General features: G+C 40.6%; 2 protein-coding genes across 4 annotated transcripts in view; one reads left to right on the top strand and one right to left on the bottom strand.

Annotated features, from left to right (window-relative positions):
- SWT1 (SWT1 RNA endoribonuclease homolog) overlaps positions 1–4,204 on the top strand; it is a 70,985-nt gene extending 66,781 nt beyond the window's left edge. For both annotated transcript variants that reach the window (XM_059675583.1, XM_059675581.1), the window contains one exon: positions 4,054–4,204. In XM_059675583.1, the coding sequence (XP_059531566.1) occupies positions 4,054–4,204 (151 nt within the window). The remainder of the gene's footprint in view (positions 1–4,053) is intronic.
- On the bottom strand, positions 536–19,173 carry IVNS1ABP (influenza virus NS1A binding protein). 2 transcript variants are annotated; one of them, XM_059675590.1, is made up of 15 exons: positions 18,847–19,171; positions 13,482–13,710; positions 12,440–12,568; positions 12,088–12,257; positions 11,661–11,736; positions 10,311–10,484; positions 9,867–9,992; positions 8,421–8,528; positions 4,624–4,753; positions 4,193–4,417; positions 3,626–3,747; positions 3,403–3,529; positions 3,189–3,320; positions 2,883–3,056; positions 536–1,074 (listed from the first exon to the last, which is right to left on the bottom strand). In XM_059675590.1, the coding sequence occupies exons 3-15, from the start codon at positions 12,548–12,550 to the stop codon at positions 821–823; spliced, it is 1,929 nt and encodes a 642-aa protein (XP_059531573.1). In that variant the 5' UTR covers positions 12,551–12,568; positions 13,482–13,710; positions 18,847–19,171; the 3' UTR covers positions 536–820. The 2 variants fall into 2 exon arrangements, with proteins under 2 accessions (XP_059531573.1, XP_059531574.1); XM_059675591.1 differs by lacking the exon at positions 3,189–3,320 and having other exon boundaries at positions 18,847–19,173.
- Between the last annotated feature and the right edge of the window lie 1,129 nt (positions 19,174–20,302).

The raw sequence follows: 20,302 nt of genomic DNA, 5'->3' as shown, positions 1-20,302 counted from the left end.
GCTTGCTATATGAAATACCCTCAAAAAGTAATATTTAAAATCAGTGTTTCAAATAAAAATTACAGCTATGTTACTGTTCAGCAGCTCCATTCAAATAAACATTGGTACTTCATTCTCAAAAATATTATTGTGGCTGAGGCAAAAGCCCCGAACCTTGCATTCTGCTGTGTAAAACAAACACCTCCCTCTGCATACTTTAAGTCTACCATTCTACTTCAGTAACTTGAATGTGCCACATCCTACTTCAACGGGTAAAGCACTCTGCTGAGAATATAAAAAGTGATAGAAGGCAATCATACAAGATTAAATCTTGGTAGGCATGTCAGCTTTCTTTTAATAAGAAAAAGTCATTGCCATCTAGTTAAATAAGTATCTTCTGTTATAGAGTGTTCCAGTTATTGAAAAAGGGCCCTTAAAAAACCCAAATGCCTAGATCTTAATACTCTACCCCCTCTTGCCCTAATACACATTTGAGGAAAGCCATTTAATGTGCAAATTGGCAAAACAAATGTGGGGGTGAGGGGACTTCTTGAAATGATGTGCCCAATCAATTCTTGGTTTATTCTTTTACAGTAACAAGTTCCAAAAAGTAAAATAACCAAAGTAGCCCTAAAAATACACAAAACAGATCTTCAACTTTGCATTCCTTTCCCAATAACACAAAGAGTATGTACAGCATGTTTAATAATATGCAATATGCAAAAGCGTTGTGTTGCTGTGAGCAACCTCTAGACCCACCCACCCTCCTTATTCACAAATGTACCTCTACTAAACACAATTACATCACTAAGCCTGTTAGTTTGAAAGAATCTTAAATTTGTTAAAACTGAAAAATCTTTGTATAGGGGCTCCACTCATTTGACTCAAGGTTATAGACTTCTACAGTATTCAGAAATTCATTGCCATCAAATCCCCCCACTGCATAAATGGTGTTCCCTACAGCTGCAATCCCAGCATTGCTCCTTGCTGAAGTCATGTTTCCCATCATCTTCCATTCATTTCTAGTTGGATCATACATCTCCACACAGCTGATGGCGTGAGAACCATCAAAGCCACCACCTACAAATAGTTTTCCTAAAAGAGAAATGAGATACATAAGTCTAGATAAAGAGAGAACCCTGAAATCTGCCAAAATCAGTAGTTTTAGAAATGCCTCTTCATTCTGTCAGAAATATTTATTGCACTAGAGGCCCAGTGCATGAATTCGCGTACCAGTGGGGTCCCTCGGCCTGGCCTGAGGTATCGGGCCAAAACCGGCTCTCCAACATCCCCCAAGGGGTCCTGGATTGCATAAGGGTGCAGGCCAGGCTAAGGGACTCCACTGATGCCTGATCGGGGTAGGGAGGGATGCCGGAGGTTGGCCAGCTGAGGAGGGATTGCAGGAGGGCTCCAGGGCATGTCGGGCCTGTCTTGCTCAGTTCCGTTCGGCTGGACCCTGGCAACAAGCTAACCCACCGGTAGGAGCATCTGCCCCCTGGTGATCAGTGCATGTCACAGCAAACAGTGGAGCTCCTTTAGCATATCATTAGCATATTATGCTTTGATTGGGTGAATGGACAACTGGGCACTTAGCATATTAGGCTTTTACTATATTGGATACCCACTAGGGTGACAAGCACTCTCTAGAGATGGGGGATATAGATAGAATAAAACCAATAAAAACCACCTGCACACGGAACTTAGGCAATTTAAGGGGAGGGCAACATTTAACTAAAGTGCAATTCTCACAACAATTCTATGTGGTAGTTGCTATTATTGCCATTTCACAGATGAAACAAGGCACAAAGAAGTTGGACAACTTGCCTAAAGACACAGCTAGTAAGTTGCAAACCAGAATAGTTCTGTGCACTGGAACTTTTGTATTAGTCTAGTGTGTAACAACTAAAATTTAAAAGAAGTAATAGAAAAGCAGATTTCAGAAAACTGAACCCTTTCCAATTATATAAAATGATTTTAGTAAAGAAATATATTCTTGGAAACAAAGTTGAGAGTTATGACTTTTCAAATATACATGCAGAGCAGTTAACATTTTCAAACAAAACATTAGCATTAAATTCTGTTACTTAAATTTTTTTTATTACAGATTCTCAAATTCATCATTCCTACCTGCACCCATATACAATTAGGTCCTCACTTAATGTTGTTAATAGGTTCTAGGACTTTAAGTGAAAGACATTTAACGAAAGTAATTTTACCATAGGCTATAAACAAGAGTGGAGTTCCTATGGCATCTCATTTATGTTATAAAGAAATGTTATTTGAAGGGCTTGCTGTACTTGTAAAATAAATGAGAAGGCTCATAGAGGCTACAGATCATACTTTTCACCAGCTGAGCCACAAGCTTATTAATATTCTGCTTTTGTTCCAAAAACAATGTAAAATTCATTATAATAATTGTATGTAAATATACTGCATGTGAAAAGAAAGCTGTGTTTGTATAAAAACTTAAAAGTTTAATGCCTTGGAAAGACCTCTTAAAAATAGTCTAGAAGTTTTACTTCCAATTAGGTATCAAGTAGACAATTAGAAAAATAAACTAGATCTAGATGATTTGCAAATCAAATACTTTAAAATGCTTGCTCTAAAGAAGTAAACTCTTCAAAATGATGCATTTTGAGTATGGTTTATGAAAGAAAATGACTTACAACTTAACTCAGTGAACTTATCAAAATTGATATATTTACTTTATATCAAGTACTGAGTTTCTGATAAAGAAAGGCATTTCTAAAAAAGAAATCACCAATCCCCACTGCATCAGAAAAGATGGCAGCTTCTGAATTCTTAATTATACAAGCATATAGTTGTCACTGACATTCTCTTCGAATTTTAAAACAAACTTTTGCCATTTCCTACTCCTCACCTCTCCAAACCCCAATACTCACCATCCAGAACAGCTACCCCAGCTCCTCGTCGAGCCACATTCATGGGCGCAATTAAAGTCCAGGTGTTATTTTCAGGATTGTAACGTTCTACGGTGTTCAGGCAATTCCAAGACTCTGCACCTCCAATTATGTACAAATAACCACCAAGCTCACAGACTGCAGACTGGTGTCTACCTATAAAATCAAGTCAAACCAAAATTATTATTATATCTCCCAAAAATGTGTGTACTACACGTACTATTGATTCAGAGGTCTTTTTAGGAAAAAACAAAAAGAACAACTTTAAGGGGGAAAAAGTGAACTTACGAATGTTCAGAGGAGCACAGCTTGTCCATGATTTCGTTACAGGATCAAAAACTTCACAATTTTTTAGTCCTTTCTGACCATATGGATCAGAGCCACCAAGGATGTATAATTTCCCATTTAGAGCACACACTCCTATGTGAGTATAAAATAAGGTTACACATTGATAATTGGTCACATTTAAACACTGACTATCTTAGGAGAAAAGTGTTATTACCTGCATTACAGCGGTTAGTTCTCAATTCTGGAACAGGAATCCAGTCATCTATGTTTGGATCATACATCTCTCCACAACTCAGGTCATCTGAGTGGCCATTCGATCCACCAACCACATAAAGCTGGCCCTAGACCAAAAGTGAGAGATTAGCATTTCTGCCATTCTCAAGTTATGAGAAAAAGCCAAATAAGGATTGCTTCTTCCTGAAACATAATGCACTGACCATCAGTACAGCCATTTGAAATCGGGCTCTTGGTGTTCTCATGGGAGCAAGGAAGGACCAATGATCTGTATGTGGATCGTAGCATTCAACTGTTCGAAGACATTCCTCTCTGTTATAGCCCCCTAAAAAAAGAACCATAAAGATTTACATTTACAATATTAAACTGGATGAGGGTTTCTGGTCCAGAATGGCTTAGAAGTAATCAGCACAGCGAGAAAAATAATTTTTATCCACAAACTTATAAGGCCCCACTAGTTTGTTTCTTAATTAAGGGCTTATAGGTATCATTATGACTAAATGGCTTGGTGTTGGTCTGAAAATTAGAACAATTTACCCACTTTATCGTGTTTCTTAAGAATCAGAGACACTACGTCAAAGGTTAGACAATACAACAGTATTTACTTATTTATTTCTCTGTTGTCTTACAGTGTGGTAAAGTGGAGTGCCAAGCAAGAAGGCATATTAAACCCTCTCTTCCAAAGTTTGCATGTCACAAAGTGTAAAATGCCCACTGAAGGTTTGGCTGGTTGGAGGTTTCCGATAAGAAATCACCCTCCTTGCTCTTACCTGCAGCTATGAGTTTGCCGTTCATCTCCGCCGTCCCCAGGCCAGACCGTGCATAATGCATAGGCGACATGGGCTTTTCTATCAGCTCATCAGGCTGCATCTCAAAGCTTAAACTTTTAGTTAGTTTTGGAGTACTTGTTGGTGAGCTCTGTGGGCTGTTTCGCCCGTGAAGGAAAATGACACAGAATACACCATCCAGCACAGCCAGGCACAAGTAAGTGTTATCTGTAAAAGCACAAGAAGTCAATGTTTAGGATGCAATTATTATTACATTTGGCTGCTATGCAATCCTGAATTGGACTCCAGATTCCAGGCAGGAACAATCTGCTATTGTATTCCAAACTTAGTTGCTTCTGAGTTTTTTCCTCAATTTGAAAGTACTAAAATGGTTCCACTCCTTAAAAAAATAACTACATTTTTAATGCACTTACTTGAAGTCTTTTCTGAAGCAATGATTTTCCACTCGTGCTTAGGGCTTTGTACCGGGGCATTTGGAGAAGGGAGACATCCAGTGGAACTGCTACTTATCGGCTTATGGCCATTCTCACGTGGTGGCTTTTTCTGCAAAATCAAAAGGCAGCTACAGAAACCTAGCCAAAGACCATACCTGGTGTACCTGTGTTGCTATTTCACAACACTGAAAAAACACTTAGTATCCTTCACCTATGCATGACAGATATAGCATGCCTAAATTTAGCATAGACCAACATTTCCAACTGGCACAAATTACAGGTATGTTTCCATCATTTAGTAACAACTACACAAATTGCCTGGTTAGGAAAAGCTCAATTCAAACAATTAAGAAATATATTGTGGGTCAAGTATCAATTCCTTAATGGAGGGAAAAAAAGGAAGTTCTCCACCCCATAACCCACATCAACTCACATACTCTTTATTCTTAAGTACAGAATCATCTAAAAGAAGTTATAAATTTAAAATGGCATGAATTAACTGAGAACACATTAATCCACTGTCTTCATGAAACTCACACCTAAATAAATCGTATGCACTGGTATGTTCACACAATGCCAGCAAAAAGTGAGCAGACATAAATAATATCCATCCAGTCTCTCAAAGTATTTTACAGGAAAAAAAGTGGCAAATACAAGAAACACTTAATAGTATATTTCTTTAGGACTACCTTATAGGTATTATAGAGCGGTTTTCCAGACAAATAAAACTACATCAAAACAAACAAAATAGTAATCAGAAATGAAACAATAATACTAAAAGAGCCAACCATTCACTAAAGTAGAATACCCAGGAACACTAAAGGAGGGAGAAATGGGCAAAGTTGCAAATTTTCATATGATAGTAAGAGAATTACACTGTGTTCTCATGTGTGAGCTCCCTTTGATGATTTTCTTCCAGTTACTTTAGCCTATGACACTTCCAAACGACATGATCACAGAGACTTGGAAGAGCCAACACTAACTACCCTGAGAGGAGCTGCCAAAAGAACAGGTACCACTTACACCTTCAGTGCCTGGCCAAGTCTGCCTATTCACTGATTTTGGTCCCCAGGGTCAGAGTCTCATGGCAGGTAAAATTTTTAATGGAAATTGCTACTTCTAGTGGAAGCAAAAAGCCATGTAACAATAGAGAAAAAGATTGTGGAGCTACTTAAAGCTGTGAAAAAACGATTGAAGTTTGGTCTGCGCCCTTCCGCAAGTGTGGTTACAGCATACGTAGACTATTTTGAGAAAGGGTACAAAATGTACCATGTAAATGGTTATTAAATTCCATATGGACATGTATTCTATTCCTAGGTATTATTAGGCACTTTTTCACATCATCTCTTTTACTCCAATGAGGGCAATACTACCTACCCATTTTATAGATAAAAATACTGAAACTTGGAGAAAATATGTATTGCCTAAGGCAATAACAACTAAAATAAAGATTAGGAATTCTAAGTATAAAGCCACTCTTTCTACTATGACAGACTGCCCTCTGGTACTAGAATTATAAGGCACATAAAACCCCACCCAACCTGGGAAGAAGGGATCCAAAATATCACAAGTTGACCTTGCTCACGTTAAGAGTTATCACACCGAGAAAACTGTTCTAATGTTTAGAGAGAAAACCAATGTGAGAGAAAGCGCAGTAACAATGAAGACTGCTGGTGTTCTAGAATCAACACACCTTATACAGAAATGCTGGTTAACACCTTTCTATTTATTTTAAACATAATTCCTCCTAACTTCAGACTTTCCCACATCTACTTTTACCACCCAGCCCACTCACTGGCCCATGCTTTCTTCGCCTCTGTCTGCCCAAGAGGTGGCCTCTGGGGATTGTTTCCTTTTCAGCCTCTCACGCTATGGGTTTCTTAACCTTAATACTCTGGAAATTATAACCACTCCAGGGTTACTAGCAAGTGGTTTCCTAAAACTAATGTAGGAGAGGTATCCCTGACCACCTCTCCCATGACTTCTGCAGCAGACACTTGGGTCCTTCTTCAAAATTTCTCCTCCTGGGTTAACCAGCCTTTAACACACTATGTGATTCTGGCTGTGCTACCTTCCTAATGGCTGCTACTCAACTTCTGTCCCTATTCTCGAAGCCTAGTGTGTCCCTTCATTCTTTTTCCTTCATGATCTCTATTCATGGCACTACCTCCTAAGGAGTCATGTGTCAGAATCCCACTCACTCTCAAATTCTTTCTTAATTTTCCTAATCTGAACAATCATAAAAAACGACAGTCTCAACCTTTCTAACCATAAATGTCTAGAGTCCATCCTTTTTCCTTCGTGCCTATACAAATTAGTCTCATGAGCTTTAATCTACCTTCTGTACCTGGTTATAAAAATAAAAGTTTAATGCAATCATTTTGTAAAGTTACAAAAAACACAAATCAGCTGGAATCCCACAATCCACAGGCTACCACCTGATAGTTAAACATTTGCCTAAAACATGATTAATACACAGATCTTTGGTCTATAGAAATACCATAATTTAACCCACCCCTCTACTGTTGTGAAATACATCTGTTCATATCATTTTATTCCCTTGTCTAAAATTCTCTGAAAGTTCCCCACTATTTGTAGGATAAAGTATAAGCCCCATACAAGTGACATTTACCTACATCCCGTCTTGTGACCTGCAATTCCAAGTGTGTCATCCTTGGAGACTCTTTGCTATCTGACACACTTCTATCTGCTATGCAGACTCTTCTAATCCTCCATGACTCTTGTGAAATTTCCCCAGTTTCTCTCCTCTTGACTCCACTAAGCCCTACCTTTATACCTTAAAGTAGATAAGTCTTATAAGTCTGTATTGTTTTACCTACTCCTATAAGGTCCTACAAGTAGAAACGGTCTCTTACACATTTTTATGTCCCCATATCTAACACAGGGCCTGTCACACAGGCATTCAACCTTTGTTTATTCAAAGAGTACTTTTGGAAAATGTGAACTTCACACCCAAAACTTTTTCTGAAAATAAAGATATTCAGCCATTAACACAGAATACCTGACATCACCACCTTACAGGTTACACCTGATCATTTGTCTTCTAATCATTAAAGGAGAACACCCCTTAAACTGGGTCCTCTCTGCCTACTTTATCCCTCATAAATACAATGTTGAGCTAAAGGCCAAAAGAGGAATACATACTATAGGTATGTAAACTTCAAACATAGGCTAACTAGCCTATTGTTTCAGAAGTTAGGATGAGGATAGTGGTTTCCTTTGGGGGTAGTGTAGAGCAGTGATACAGAAGGGGCAAGAAGAAAACTCCCAGAACACTAGAAATCTTCTCTTCTTGACCCGTGTAGTATTTAAACTTGTGTGTTCATCATTATGTGACACTTAGGATTTGTGCAAGTTTCTCTGTTATTTGTCCATAAACTAAAAAAGTTTACATCTGAGATTTTTAAAAAAAATTTGGTCTATTTAATTGTCATTCCTGTTGCAAACAAATATTTTTCTAACTAAATAACTTCTACATTGCTTAATCTTATTTGCAATTTTTCTTACTATTTTTTAAATGCTATTGAGAAAAATTCTAAATGGGGTTTCCTAATTTGTTGAGTTAATTGAATTCTTTTTTATGTGGCAAAAATGGTCGTAACTCAAAGGTATGCTTGTTTTCTCCCAAAAATGTTTCTGTCCAGTCATACCAGTGAAATTCTTCCACTTTCCTTTATTAAAGGAAAATTTCAGTATACTATAAAATGCTCTAATCAAATTTCAACCTGAGGTTACCTCAGATGTGCAATGTGTACCTGCACAAACTGAATGTGGTCATCATCACTGCCAAACACCTCAGCCTGTCCATCTAGTAGGTTCCCATCAAGCAGCTTGTGATCAGCTGAGTAGTACAAGGTTTGAACCTGCAAAACAGCAACAGAACACCCATGTGGCTACTGTCTCCATGGCTACACCTCTAGTCCGCAGATCACACAACCGCCTCAAGGTAACCTCCAGTGTGCTTCTTGAGCTTCTTGACATCTTACTCTGGCAGGATCCCGAAGCAAAGAAAATACATGTCATGGTGTAAAAATTTTAAAAATAAAAAAATACAGAATCTTCTAATCCTGGCTGAAGAGTCCTTGGCTTGATTGGCATGAAAGAAATCTTCATTTTTTTTTCATAGCTTCTATTATATAGCATTAAGAAAAAAGGCACTAGTACAATATATAAGGTCTTAAAGAGTATACATATTTACAATAAAATACTGAATATGGTTTACACCTCTGAGGATAAGTGGTCTAATTTGCATAAACATATTTCTGTCCTATAGGCAATGTCAAGAAAAACAAATTCAAAAATTCAAACAAGCTGTAGAGTGCTTCCTTTAACAGATGCAAATACATGGCGAATGCATCTGACTTTAAAGTGGAAAACCATTAACTTAAAAATCGCCTGTTAGCCTTTTCAGAACATAATGATGACAGTATTTTTAAAGGTCTAACAGATTTTTGGTAAGCCATTAGTGAACCTGAAAGGCTTAAGTGGAGGGATAAACTCAAAGTCACTCCACTGCTCCATCTGCCTATTTTAATTCCCAATATTTCTCCATTAATTTTTTTCCTTGTGTGGTTTTTAAACGCCAAAGTTGAGTGACTACGTATGAACAACACCATTGAAAAACACAAAGCTTTAAAGAATCCTGTAAAGGAGTAAACACCATTAAATCATCATCGTTCTCTGCCCACAGCGGATTTTTCTTAGGAGAACTGGGGCAGGACTGCTGCTTCTTTACGTGTCAATACACTTGAGGTTTCTTCTTGTTTCTTCAGTCTTGGGTATCCTAGTTTTGTTAATAAACCTATGGGGAGATAAATCAACGGGGAGGAACAACCATTAGAAGCTTTTACCTACTTGTCAATTTTAAAGCAAAAACCTGTGAAGAAAAATTAAGAATCTACAGAAAATTTCAGTGTACCACCTCCCATTTCTAAAGCAAATTACATGCTACTTTAAAGAAAGTTAATAGCACATAATAAGCAAAGAAATTAAAAAAAAAAAAAAAAGAAAAGCAGAAGACCAAACTGAACAGTTCATTCAGCTCACCTGGACACCCCCCCTGTTTCTCAGCTTAGGGGTACCTATAGCAAAATTTAAATTCTTTAGGGTCATGGTTATAAAATAAAAGTGAAAGGGAATCCTTCATGTTATAGCAAAATAATTTTTAAGAACTGTTGCATCCCATTTACTTTAAAACTAACCTCTTCCATCAGCTCTTCCAGACTGTCTCCATTCTCCCAGATGCTACGCTGCACCCAGTTGATTACCTTTGTATACAATTTGCCATTGCTGGGCAAGCAAACATTGTCTTCAAGCATTACCTCCAACTGGATTTGGAAAAAACACAAAACAGTAACACATGGATCAGTGTTCACCCTCCAATTTTCAGCTTAATTCTCAATTTCATAATAAAGCTGTCAAGATGCCCAATTGCATTCCATGCATTTACCCTAACTTGTGAATTAGAATTAAGTAGTCAAGAAAACAAAGAAAGCAAACAAACTGACTGGCAGAAAATCATTACACTGGGAAAAATAACTATCATTTCAATGTACTGACTTTTTCATAACCATCACTCACTTTCTTGAAACATAGACAAAGATTCCATGCCTGGAGCTAAGTATTTTATAGATTTTACTCCTTACCTTTAGCCGTGGAAGTTTAAGAAACTCTTCCTCTTCAGAAATTTGTAACAAATGCTCTTGAATATAAGCATCAACCTTATTCAACAAACGGGAGTCTCCCATACAACTTGCAAAGTTCCGGTAGGAGATGCAGCTGGTAACATCCATTCTAGACAGTAAGTAATCGCCACAAACCTTGGAAAACAAATAGTATTTACATACGTTTTATTTAACAGGCATTTCATACTCAATAAATAAGCATTATGTAAAGATATAAAGATGAATAAAAAATCACTGCCATAATAGAACAAGTTTAATAGTGGGAAGAAACAATTTATACTATATGAATAATGAACAGCAAAGAATGCCATACAAATGTGTAAACTGGGTAAGGAAAAAAGTACTAAACTGAAATGCTATGATAATGCATATGAAATGTTAAGACAAGTACAATTTTCAACTAGAATAATGAGATCAGGCTTCATGAAGGCAATATCTGAACTTGGCTCTTCAGGACAGAAGATGGTGTAGAATGCAGATAGTAAGTAGGGTAGATGTTGCAATTTAGTTTGACTGGAGCAAAAGATAATTAGGAAATACTTTTGCAAAAACAGCAACTACTTAGGGAAAATCTAGTGCTAACCTGAGGGCTATGTACTATAAGCCAGGGAAGGATTCTTAAGCAGAGGAGTGCTATAGAGGAGGGGCCAGGAAACTTTCTTAAAGGGTCAGATAGGTATTTAGGCTTGTGGGCCTACTGCCTCTGTTACTACTACTTAACTGTCACTATAGGTGAAAAGTGCCATACATCATATGAAAATGAAAGCTATGTTCCAAATAAAACTGGACAAAAACAAGCAGCTGTTGGGAGGGTTGCAGTTTACTGACCCCCACCACAGAGGATTAAATGCCCTTCCTCATATGAATTATTAAGCACTTCTCAATGGTGTTAAATTCTAGAAGTAATACTTTTAAAAAACCAAGAAGAATAAAAGAACAAAGAATTGCTCTGACTGGGTAGCTCCATTGGTTAGAACATCATCCCGATATTTTTTTAAAAAAAGTAATGAGCAAAGAATTAAGGTTATGTGAATAATTTAAGAAAAACAATATTTTAATTCATGCTATCAGAGACTAACAGACACTCTGCCAGAGAAGACTGTTGGAAAAACAAGATTTTAGCCCATATTATCCGAGAGGAGATGTGACCTTGCTACATTACTACACCTGCAGTTAAAATAGCATATTCAGTTCTCTAGAGGAAAAAAAAGACTCTTAAGTTCTCGAGACTAACTAATAACAAGATATGGATTCTAAATAATAAGACTCCCCGACAACAGTAGTCTTTGTGGATTACTTCTGGTACTCTACCTGCTTTACTCGGTCCATCTTCAGCTTTTTGGCTGCAGAATAAACATCTTTTACTAATTCCTTATCAGCTTTCAACCTATTTAAAAAAAAAAAAAAAAAGGTCTTTATTATTTCCCATACCAAGGCCTTAAAACAGATTCTTAATTTAAACCTAGAGCAGGGGTGGGAAACCTTTTTTCTGCCAAGGGCCATTTGGATATTTATAACATCATTTGTGGGCCGTACAAAATTATCAACTGAAAAATCAGCCTGCTATATTTGGTCAAACTTTTAATTAACTCACCTCTATTGCCTTGGCAGGGCCAGACCAAATGATTTTGTGGGCCTTGTACAGCCCGCAGGCCGGACATTCCCTACTCCTGATCTAGAGAAACGTGGATTTTCCTGATGACATTTCTGATTAAATGAATGACTTCAAAAAACTTACTGTGCAGTGTAGGCATAATTCAACAAGACTTCAACAGCTTCTGGATTGAGATCATCGAACTTAACATGAGAAACTCTATGAGGATCACTGTCACTATTGAAGATTTCAAATAAATATGGACTGCAGCAAGCCAGGACCGCTCTGTGTGCTAACATCTCATGGCCGCAGACCTAAAATTATGAGGAATTAAAGTCAGAAACATTGTCGACTACGAACTTCTCTAGCTAATCATTCTTTTTAAAAGTTATTTCATTAAATGCTTCCTATGAATGAGGAAATAAGTAAATCCAAGATCATTCGGCTTTTAGTAAAAAATACCAATTCTGTAAGTTCCCAATTAAGTTTTAACTACCTGAAGTCGAACATCACAGAACTGGCCACTTTTCCTCAGGGCATTTAATTTGGCAACAGAAGACTCAATGAAATTTTCATCTTCAAACATTAAATATCCATTGGGAATCATTTTTCCTTATAAATTTGCCTGAAGGACAAAAAGAAATGGTTATTTTACTTGCGAACGGTGATTTTTATATTTTAAAGAGTAACACAATTATTTTTATTTTCAAATTCCATCCTATCAACAACAAAAACTTTATCATACAAAAGCATTACTGAAACAACACTGGCACTGAATGTCCAGGTCTTTGTACTCCTACGCTTTGGTCATCTTTTTAAGGATTCATACAGTACTGTGTATCTCAGCAATTTTGGCCATTTCCATGTCTATTAACACAGTCATTGTAAAGCGAAAAGAAATGTAAACCCAGCCCTATCCAAACCCATCCCACAAGCAAACGAAAAGCTTGGATAGCTGTGAGTTGGTCCTCATGTGTAGGTTTTAAACTGTTATTCCTTTACCCACAAATGAGAAAAACTGATATGTAAGATGAATTTAAATTCTGTTCTCTATGCAGGTTTCATATATCCTAAATCACTTATAGGAATACATGATAGAAACTTCGTTCTTTTAAAGTTTCCACTTCACCTTTTCTTGTGAACAACTGACTAATGGGCTATACAAGATGGATCATTAAAAAGCAGTAATAGGCCCTGGCTCAGTTGGATTCCAGTCAGGGTACATGCCCAGGTTACAGGCTCAATCCCTGGTAGGGGGCCTGCAAGAGGCAGCTGATCGATGTTTCATTCTCACATCGATGTTTCTCTCCCTCTCTCTAAAAATCAATTTTTAAAAAAGGCAAAAATAGGAGATTTCAGTTTGAAGTAACTTATTCAAATTCAAAATAGAAAGAAAAAATAGAAAAATGTGTTTTTACCACAAGCAATTACTAGCTTCTTCACCTTATAAAAATTATAAAAGGCTTTTAGTGTACTTGGTACAGTGTTCAGAAAAGCAAGGTGTCTTAATGCTGCATTGGGCATGAATATTCACTTACCTTCTATACTGGTGAGAAATGTATTTCTGGGATGTTTTAAATAATTCAAGGACAAAGGACTGTTAAAACTCAGCACTTCTTTGAGGTATGAAGACAGGTGGTTGAAGTGAAGGCAGAGGTGTCTTAAGCTCTAATGGTGATTCCAAAACTATCAGGCTTGGAAATGATGTAATCAAGTCCTTAAAAGCTATAGACATGAATTTCTTCTGTGATAATCATGCGTCATAATCTGTAACAATGAAAAATTTTAGATATTCAGAATGTCATTGATCTAGGTAGATTACATCACACAAAGTTGTGATCTTGAAGAGATTTTGACATAAATGGCACAGAGAGAAAATAACATACATAATGTGACTATTTATAAACATTTTCCATTTAATCAGCAACTACTCAGGTTAATTTTTTTTTAAATCCTTTTAACATAGAAACAAGTGATCTTTCTGTTTTCACCAGCCAGCAAGCAACTTGGGCATCATTCCCAGACATGTACACAATGTTACAGTCAAACCAGATATACTGTTCCCCAAAATGTGCTCTGTACTTCTGTACCTTCTTGGAATACCCTTAATCCAACCTCTGCCAGATGAAACTTTAGCTCCAGAGAGTCCCTTCCAAATCCCCCCAGGTAAGTTTCCCCACATACTGAACCCTCTCTGAAAAGTATGTGTCATCTTCCAGCTGGCCTGTTCTGGGTTGTGTTTCTGTTGCCTGCTTATCTTCCTTGACTCAAGGTCCCTTGAAGGTAGAGCCTCTACCAAAACAACTTAGCCAGAAACTTAAATATAAAGATTCACCTGAACTGCTATTACACCACTAATTCAGGAAACCAGAACCAAGAAATTACTTGAAAGATGAGGATAATTTTTTAAACAGACATCTTAAAATTACCTAAACTTTCCTTATACATTAATCAAACCTACAATTCTAAATCTAGCAATCATTTTAAGGTAAATAATCAGTAGAGTCTGGTCCAGTTCTAATTCAACAAACCTTTTGTGTTCAATTCAACACATACACGATCTGTAACAGAGTGTGATCCCATATGACCTAACTGTGTAACTTAGGTCTTATTTCACAGAAACCTGAGTATTCTTCTGACTCAGGACTGTGGTGTAATATTGATTTCCTCTGCTCTACACTTTTATCTAGATTAGTTAATTCAGCTTTTCTTAAGAAACCAGGGCTAATAAAATAAATGTTTTCCAAGTGACACACAATTCTCTATACATATAGAAAACACTATATCTTAAACTGTTCAACATTTTTTGCCAAGACAGCTCAAATTAAGAAAATTTTTGTACATATGGTATATAGAGGGCCAATCCACACACATTTGATAACTCCTCACTTTAATTTCATAAGCTGCTCTTAAAACAAGGGTGGAAGGCGAACCGCCCTGCAAATCTGTTGATATGATTAAAATGTGCCCTTTGAAAAACCAAAAACATTATATATGGAGGTTTATAAATATTTTAAACTTTGGCAAATTTTATTCACCATTTGTAAACTAGTCTTAATCTAACAATAAAATGGCACCTACTTATATTTAATAAATTGGAAGTTCTACTTGAAATTTATTTTTAAAAACAAAATCTGATGATTAAAATCACTTCAGTCCTTTGGGAGAACACATTAGAGAATTTTTGGAGCAACTCTTGGAATATGAATTTGTACAGTATTATTAGTTTTACAATAGAGTGAGTCCCACTACATTTAGTACTTGATTTTCTAGTACATCAAGGTCTTAATATGAACATCACTTCAATGTCTACTCTAAGTACAACCTTACTTGATTTTAAAAGCTAGTCCAAGTCCACTTAACATTTAAGTTAATGTAGCAAACTGTATTCAACTGCTGTCCTCATATATGTCCCTACTCTCACCCACCCTCAAGTGAAGGGGTTATAGCAAAACATGTCTTTCAAAAATTCACATTGGCTTTCACTAAAGTAAGACTGAGCAAATTGAGAGTTTTAAACTATTGCAAAAATTCACAGAAAAATCTTACTTTTGGTCTATAACACTCAAGCTCAAAAACCAGTGGCATAAAAAAGTAGGGAGAACTTTTTTCCTTTGAAAAGCCAAACCAAAAAAAAGTCCCACCATCCCAGAGTTTCTGTGAAAGTATAAAACTTAGACTTTTGTTTGATATATATTTAAAATATACATTTGACTAACCCACTTTTAAAATTAAAACCGGGATCAAATACAATATATTCTGGTAAATATACTTCAGTTCCTTAATATGGCCAGTTCAAGAAAAGGGAGAAGACTTATAAGTGAATAATTAAACTTCTTTAGTAACTTTCAGAAGTTCACATGTTACCACAGCCCCCAAAAAGATGAGCTTAACTGAAATACAATTTAACAGGTCTTATCAAAGAGTTTAGAAAAGGTAGGCACAATGTTGCCTCTCCCTGGCCCCCTACCTCCATTTTTCTCAGCCTTCAGTAAGAAGAGCAAGATAAAACCTTATTAAACTTTAAAGCATCCTTAAAACTTTGAAGCAAATCACAAACATTTAAGTTTCAAGGCAATCCTTTGAGGGTAGTCAACTCACATAAAATATCAACCAACTCCATTTTTAAAGGACTTTATAATAATATAAAGTAAACCAATGAATGAATCTTTTAAAACCAGAAGTTATAGATTCCCAGTGTCACCTATGAAACTACTATCACCATCCATCCATATCAAAAGTCACCAGACAGACCCACTTGGCTCCATGTTTTTGACCTCACTGTTCTGTATTTCTTTCATCCCACAAACACTCATGGCACCAGGCATATGGCAGGCACAATCTGGAATGGGGTGCTCATGACACATTAAGTTAACTCCACTCCTCAGCCTTGAACACTATGCAGACCAACCTGACGGACAGCTCAAACAAAAAAGGGAAAATGACAGCACACACATTCCAGAAACTGTAGCTATTTCTGTTCAATAGACTGCAGTTCGCAGGAGAGGAAATGCAAGAAAAGAATGCTAGGTTTAAATAATGCTGGAGGCCATCAAAGGATTTTAGCAAATTAAGCATAGGACACTAGCAGAAATGTGTGGATAGTCTGCAGGAAGGATAAAACATGAACGCAGGGAAATGAAGTACAGATATTATATACCCATGCTTATCCTAAGGCAGTAAGGATATTTTAGCTTGGATATGTGGCATCATTATCAAAATCAAAATCCCAAAAGGCAGAACAGTCATTTTAGTTTGCTGCATCCTGAAAGTTAGGAAAGGAGAGAGGAATTTGCTTTGGGACATTATAATGCTGAGGTACCTGCTGAGCATTAGGGTTGATACCACAAGTGTCAGAATATTGATACAGGTATAGGTTCTGAAATCGTTTACAAGGTGGTAATTGAAATTGAAGTGAGCATAGGCATGTATTTTCTGTGGTCCTAACAACAATAAATATCCAGAAATCACTCCCTTATTCATAATTCCTCCATTTACACTCTAGCACAAAAAGTTTGGAGGACCCCCAACTTTTAAGAATTCCTTCAGTAGGTTTGATTATACAGCCAAACTGTTGAAAAGTCAATGAAATTATTTTTAGTGGTACTTGATGTAAGTGACAACGATTAAGACATTTCCTTAACAAGAAAACTTTTTCAGTAAAAAACACTTACTTGCAAAACCACATCCAATTGCCACTTGAAATATCTTTCAAGCAAGGACTGCAAAATCCCACCCCAAAGTAAATGGTCAAAAACTCCATCAATTTAAAGCTAAACAAAACCTGGAATGTTTTGTCTTGGGGGGAAGAGGAAAGGGGGGATTAGAAAAATAGAACGATAAACTAAGAAATTAGTATCTATTAACCAGAGCTGTACTCCATTAGGAAAATACAAAGGAAAACCATTCTGGGTCTCCTTTTGGTCAGTGGCACTAGTCCTAGTCCTTTTTACAAAACTCCAGCTACCAAATTATAGACATTTGATAAGTAGTCTGCTTGGGGACATACTCTTCTCAATCGCATTCTAAACAGTCAGTGTTTGCCTCATCTCCGGGTGTACAAATACAACTAACTGCTCCTTGGCATCTTGAAGCCAGAAATTTCAGCAGGACTCTGCCTACGAACTTCATTAGTATTCTGTTATCCTTTAACCAACCGCCAGAGCTGGAATTGCTAAAAGAAAATACCGTCTGGTCCATGCTGTACCTGCTCAACTGTTACGAATAGCACTAGGCTTCCAGAGTTGTTCTTTATTACAAGCAGACGATCCAACACACACACACACACACACACACACACACACACACGTCCTCATAGAACGGCTTGAGGCCAGGGTGTCCTAACCCTCCATTACTACCAGACTTTAGGACACCAAAAATGCGCCTTTTAGGCATCCGATGTCTACCCGCTATCGTTTTCAAATGTCAGCTGTCTCACACACAGATCTGTGCAGGACGAGCTGGGGAAAAGTAAATCCATTTCTCAAGTCTTTGTGGTTCAAGTTTCCCTACGCTCATCTCTCAATCTGACACTGCCGGATACCTTCCTGGGCGCTTGTAAGCAAAGGCAAGGTGTGCAGAAGGCTGGGAAAGGTGCAACCCTCTCCACCGGTTTCTCGGGGCGAGCGCCCCGGTGACTGGCTGGCTGGCCCTGCAGCCCCAGGCCTCGATCCGCGCGCCCGTCCGCAGGCGGGGAGGCAGGGCGCCCGGCGCTGCACACCCCCGCCCGGGATTGGCCGGCCCCGCAGTCACTCAGCGCCGACACGTCAGGAGAGCCGCTCCCTCCCTCTTCCCGCCCCCCTCGCCCCGCGCTTGGCAAGAAAAGCGGGCAACGTGGAGCGGGAACAAAGGACCCCGCGGCCCACGGCGATCGGGGACGCGATGCCACCTCATTCTCGGCTCCGGGGCGCCGATGCGGGCCGGGCTCGACTCCCCGCCCACACGCGCCGGGTCCTGGGAGGTCTCTCGTTGGAGAGTCCGGACCCGGGCAGAACCACACACTAGGCATCGGTTATGACAGCGGGAACGGAGATTCTCCGCATCCTCCTCCCAGAAGGCAGGTCATCCCTGCCCCGTGGCGCCTGGACCCAGGCTCCCCGTGTTCCTCCCGCCCCGCTTCCCCTGCCCCAGCGCTCTCCGAGGCTGCGGGTCCCCGCCGCGGCCGCCAACGCCACCCAGCAACCATGGCAGCGCCCGGAGCGCGGGGCGCGGGGCCGCGCGGCGCCAGCCTCTCGTCCTCCGAGGGCGGCGGCGGCAGCTGAGGTGCCTCCCCCACCCAGGGTATCTATCGGGACATCGCTCCGCGCCTTCCACCCTCTCCGCGGCCGCCCGCGCCATCCCCCAGCTCCGATCCCGGCCGCGCCCTCTCCCTCCGCCGCCGTGGGCGGGAACGGGGCTCTGTACCTGGTTCATGTCTGAAGAGATGGAAAAACTCATCTCTGGAGCTTCGACGGGGAGCGGCTGGAAGCGGGCGAGTACAGGCCCAACGGAAAGCGCCTCGAGGCCGCGGAGGGGGGAAGCGGTCGAGCGGGAAGACGAGCGATCGGCCCACGGGGGTTGCCGGGAGAGGGGAGCGCCGCCCAGGGCTCGCGGGGACTCGCTCGCTGGCTCGCTGGCTGGCACGGCCGCGCGGAAGCAGCCGGCGGAGAAACTGCGCCCCGCAGCTCCGACAGACCGACCTCCACGCGCGTCCCGGAGACACTGCCGCCGCCGCCGCCGCTCGCGCGCGCCTCACCCCCTCGCACGTCACCACGTGCGCCGCCGCCGCCGCCCACGCTCCGCGGACGCTCCGGCTCGAGTCTGTCGGCGAATCACAGGCGAGCACCCGCGAGAGGCGGCTCGCGGCCCCGCCCACCCCGCCCGGCCTCGCGCTCGCGCTCGCGCGCTCGGGTTCCTTGCAGCGCCGCTCAAGTAGGTCAGCGCAAGGTGATCCCTGCGAGGAAGACCTTGCTCCGGGTGCGCCTCCGTTTCCTTATGGCGCCCGGGTCCCTCCTTCCCTCGCCCCGCGCCCGCACCCTCACCCTCACCCGCCCGCTAGCACTGCCCCAGAACTGGCTCCCTCCAGCCTCCTCCACCTGCTCGGTTCCCACTAGAAGCGCCGTCACCGGAGAGAGACAGAGGGGGGGAGATTAGATCCCTCCAGGTGCATCCAGGCAACTGCCCGTGACCAGCGCCGGTCGCCCTGCACCTCAGCGTCCCGCTGCAGTCGCCTTTGGCCCTTCCCTTGGGTGGAGGGTAGAGGGGTGCAGCGAGGAGGCATGGCGGTGGCGAGGAGAAAGAGGCACGCTGAGAGAACGGGTGCGAAGATTCAGGAACTTAGAACTTATTGGGAAGGCCCGAAAAGGCACGATAACTGTATCAGTGTTGCTATAGAAACCTGTTTACTTCTCCTTTTCGTCCCCACCCTAACCCTACCCTAACCCCATCCCCCCTCCCCGCACCGGTGTGATGAGCGTTTTGTCTGAGCACAGCTCTCCTCTCCAAGACGCTGAATCGGTTCTCTGCGGGTCATGTCCGCTTTTGGAGATAGAAAGTAGTCTGGAGAATGGGGAGTCCCTTTCCTAACCTTCTGGGGCCTTTTAGACCGGATGCCGCACGTAATTACCCCGCCCGACCACCGCCTGGCCCCGGGAGGCGACCTGTGCAGCGAGCGCGATGTGCATGGGCCCGCAGAGCAACTCTCCCTGGCTCCGCAGGGCTGAGGGTTTCCTAGGAAGCTGAGGGGGCTTAGAGGGGTGAACTTCAGTTTAGGGTTTGGCACCGGCTTCCAGGTTAATGTTCTGTTCGCTTATCCTGGTTTCCCAAGGGCGCTCAAGGGCCCTGAGCCTAGCCTTGTTTGTATTTGATCCCTCAGCTGCGG

This window comes from Myotis daubentonii, chromosome 18 (genome assembly GCF_963259705.1).
Source record: "Myotis daubentonii chromosome 18, mMyoDau2.1, whole genome shotgun sequence".
NCBI lineage: Eukaryota > Metazoa > Chordata > Mammalia > Chiroptera > Vespertilionidae > Myotis > Myotis daubentonii.
The sequence above is the reverse complement of the archived record's forward strand: the minus strand, read 5'-3'. Positions and strand labels throughout refer to the sequence as shown.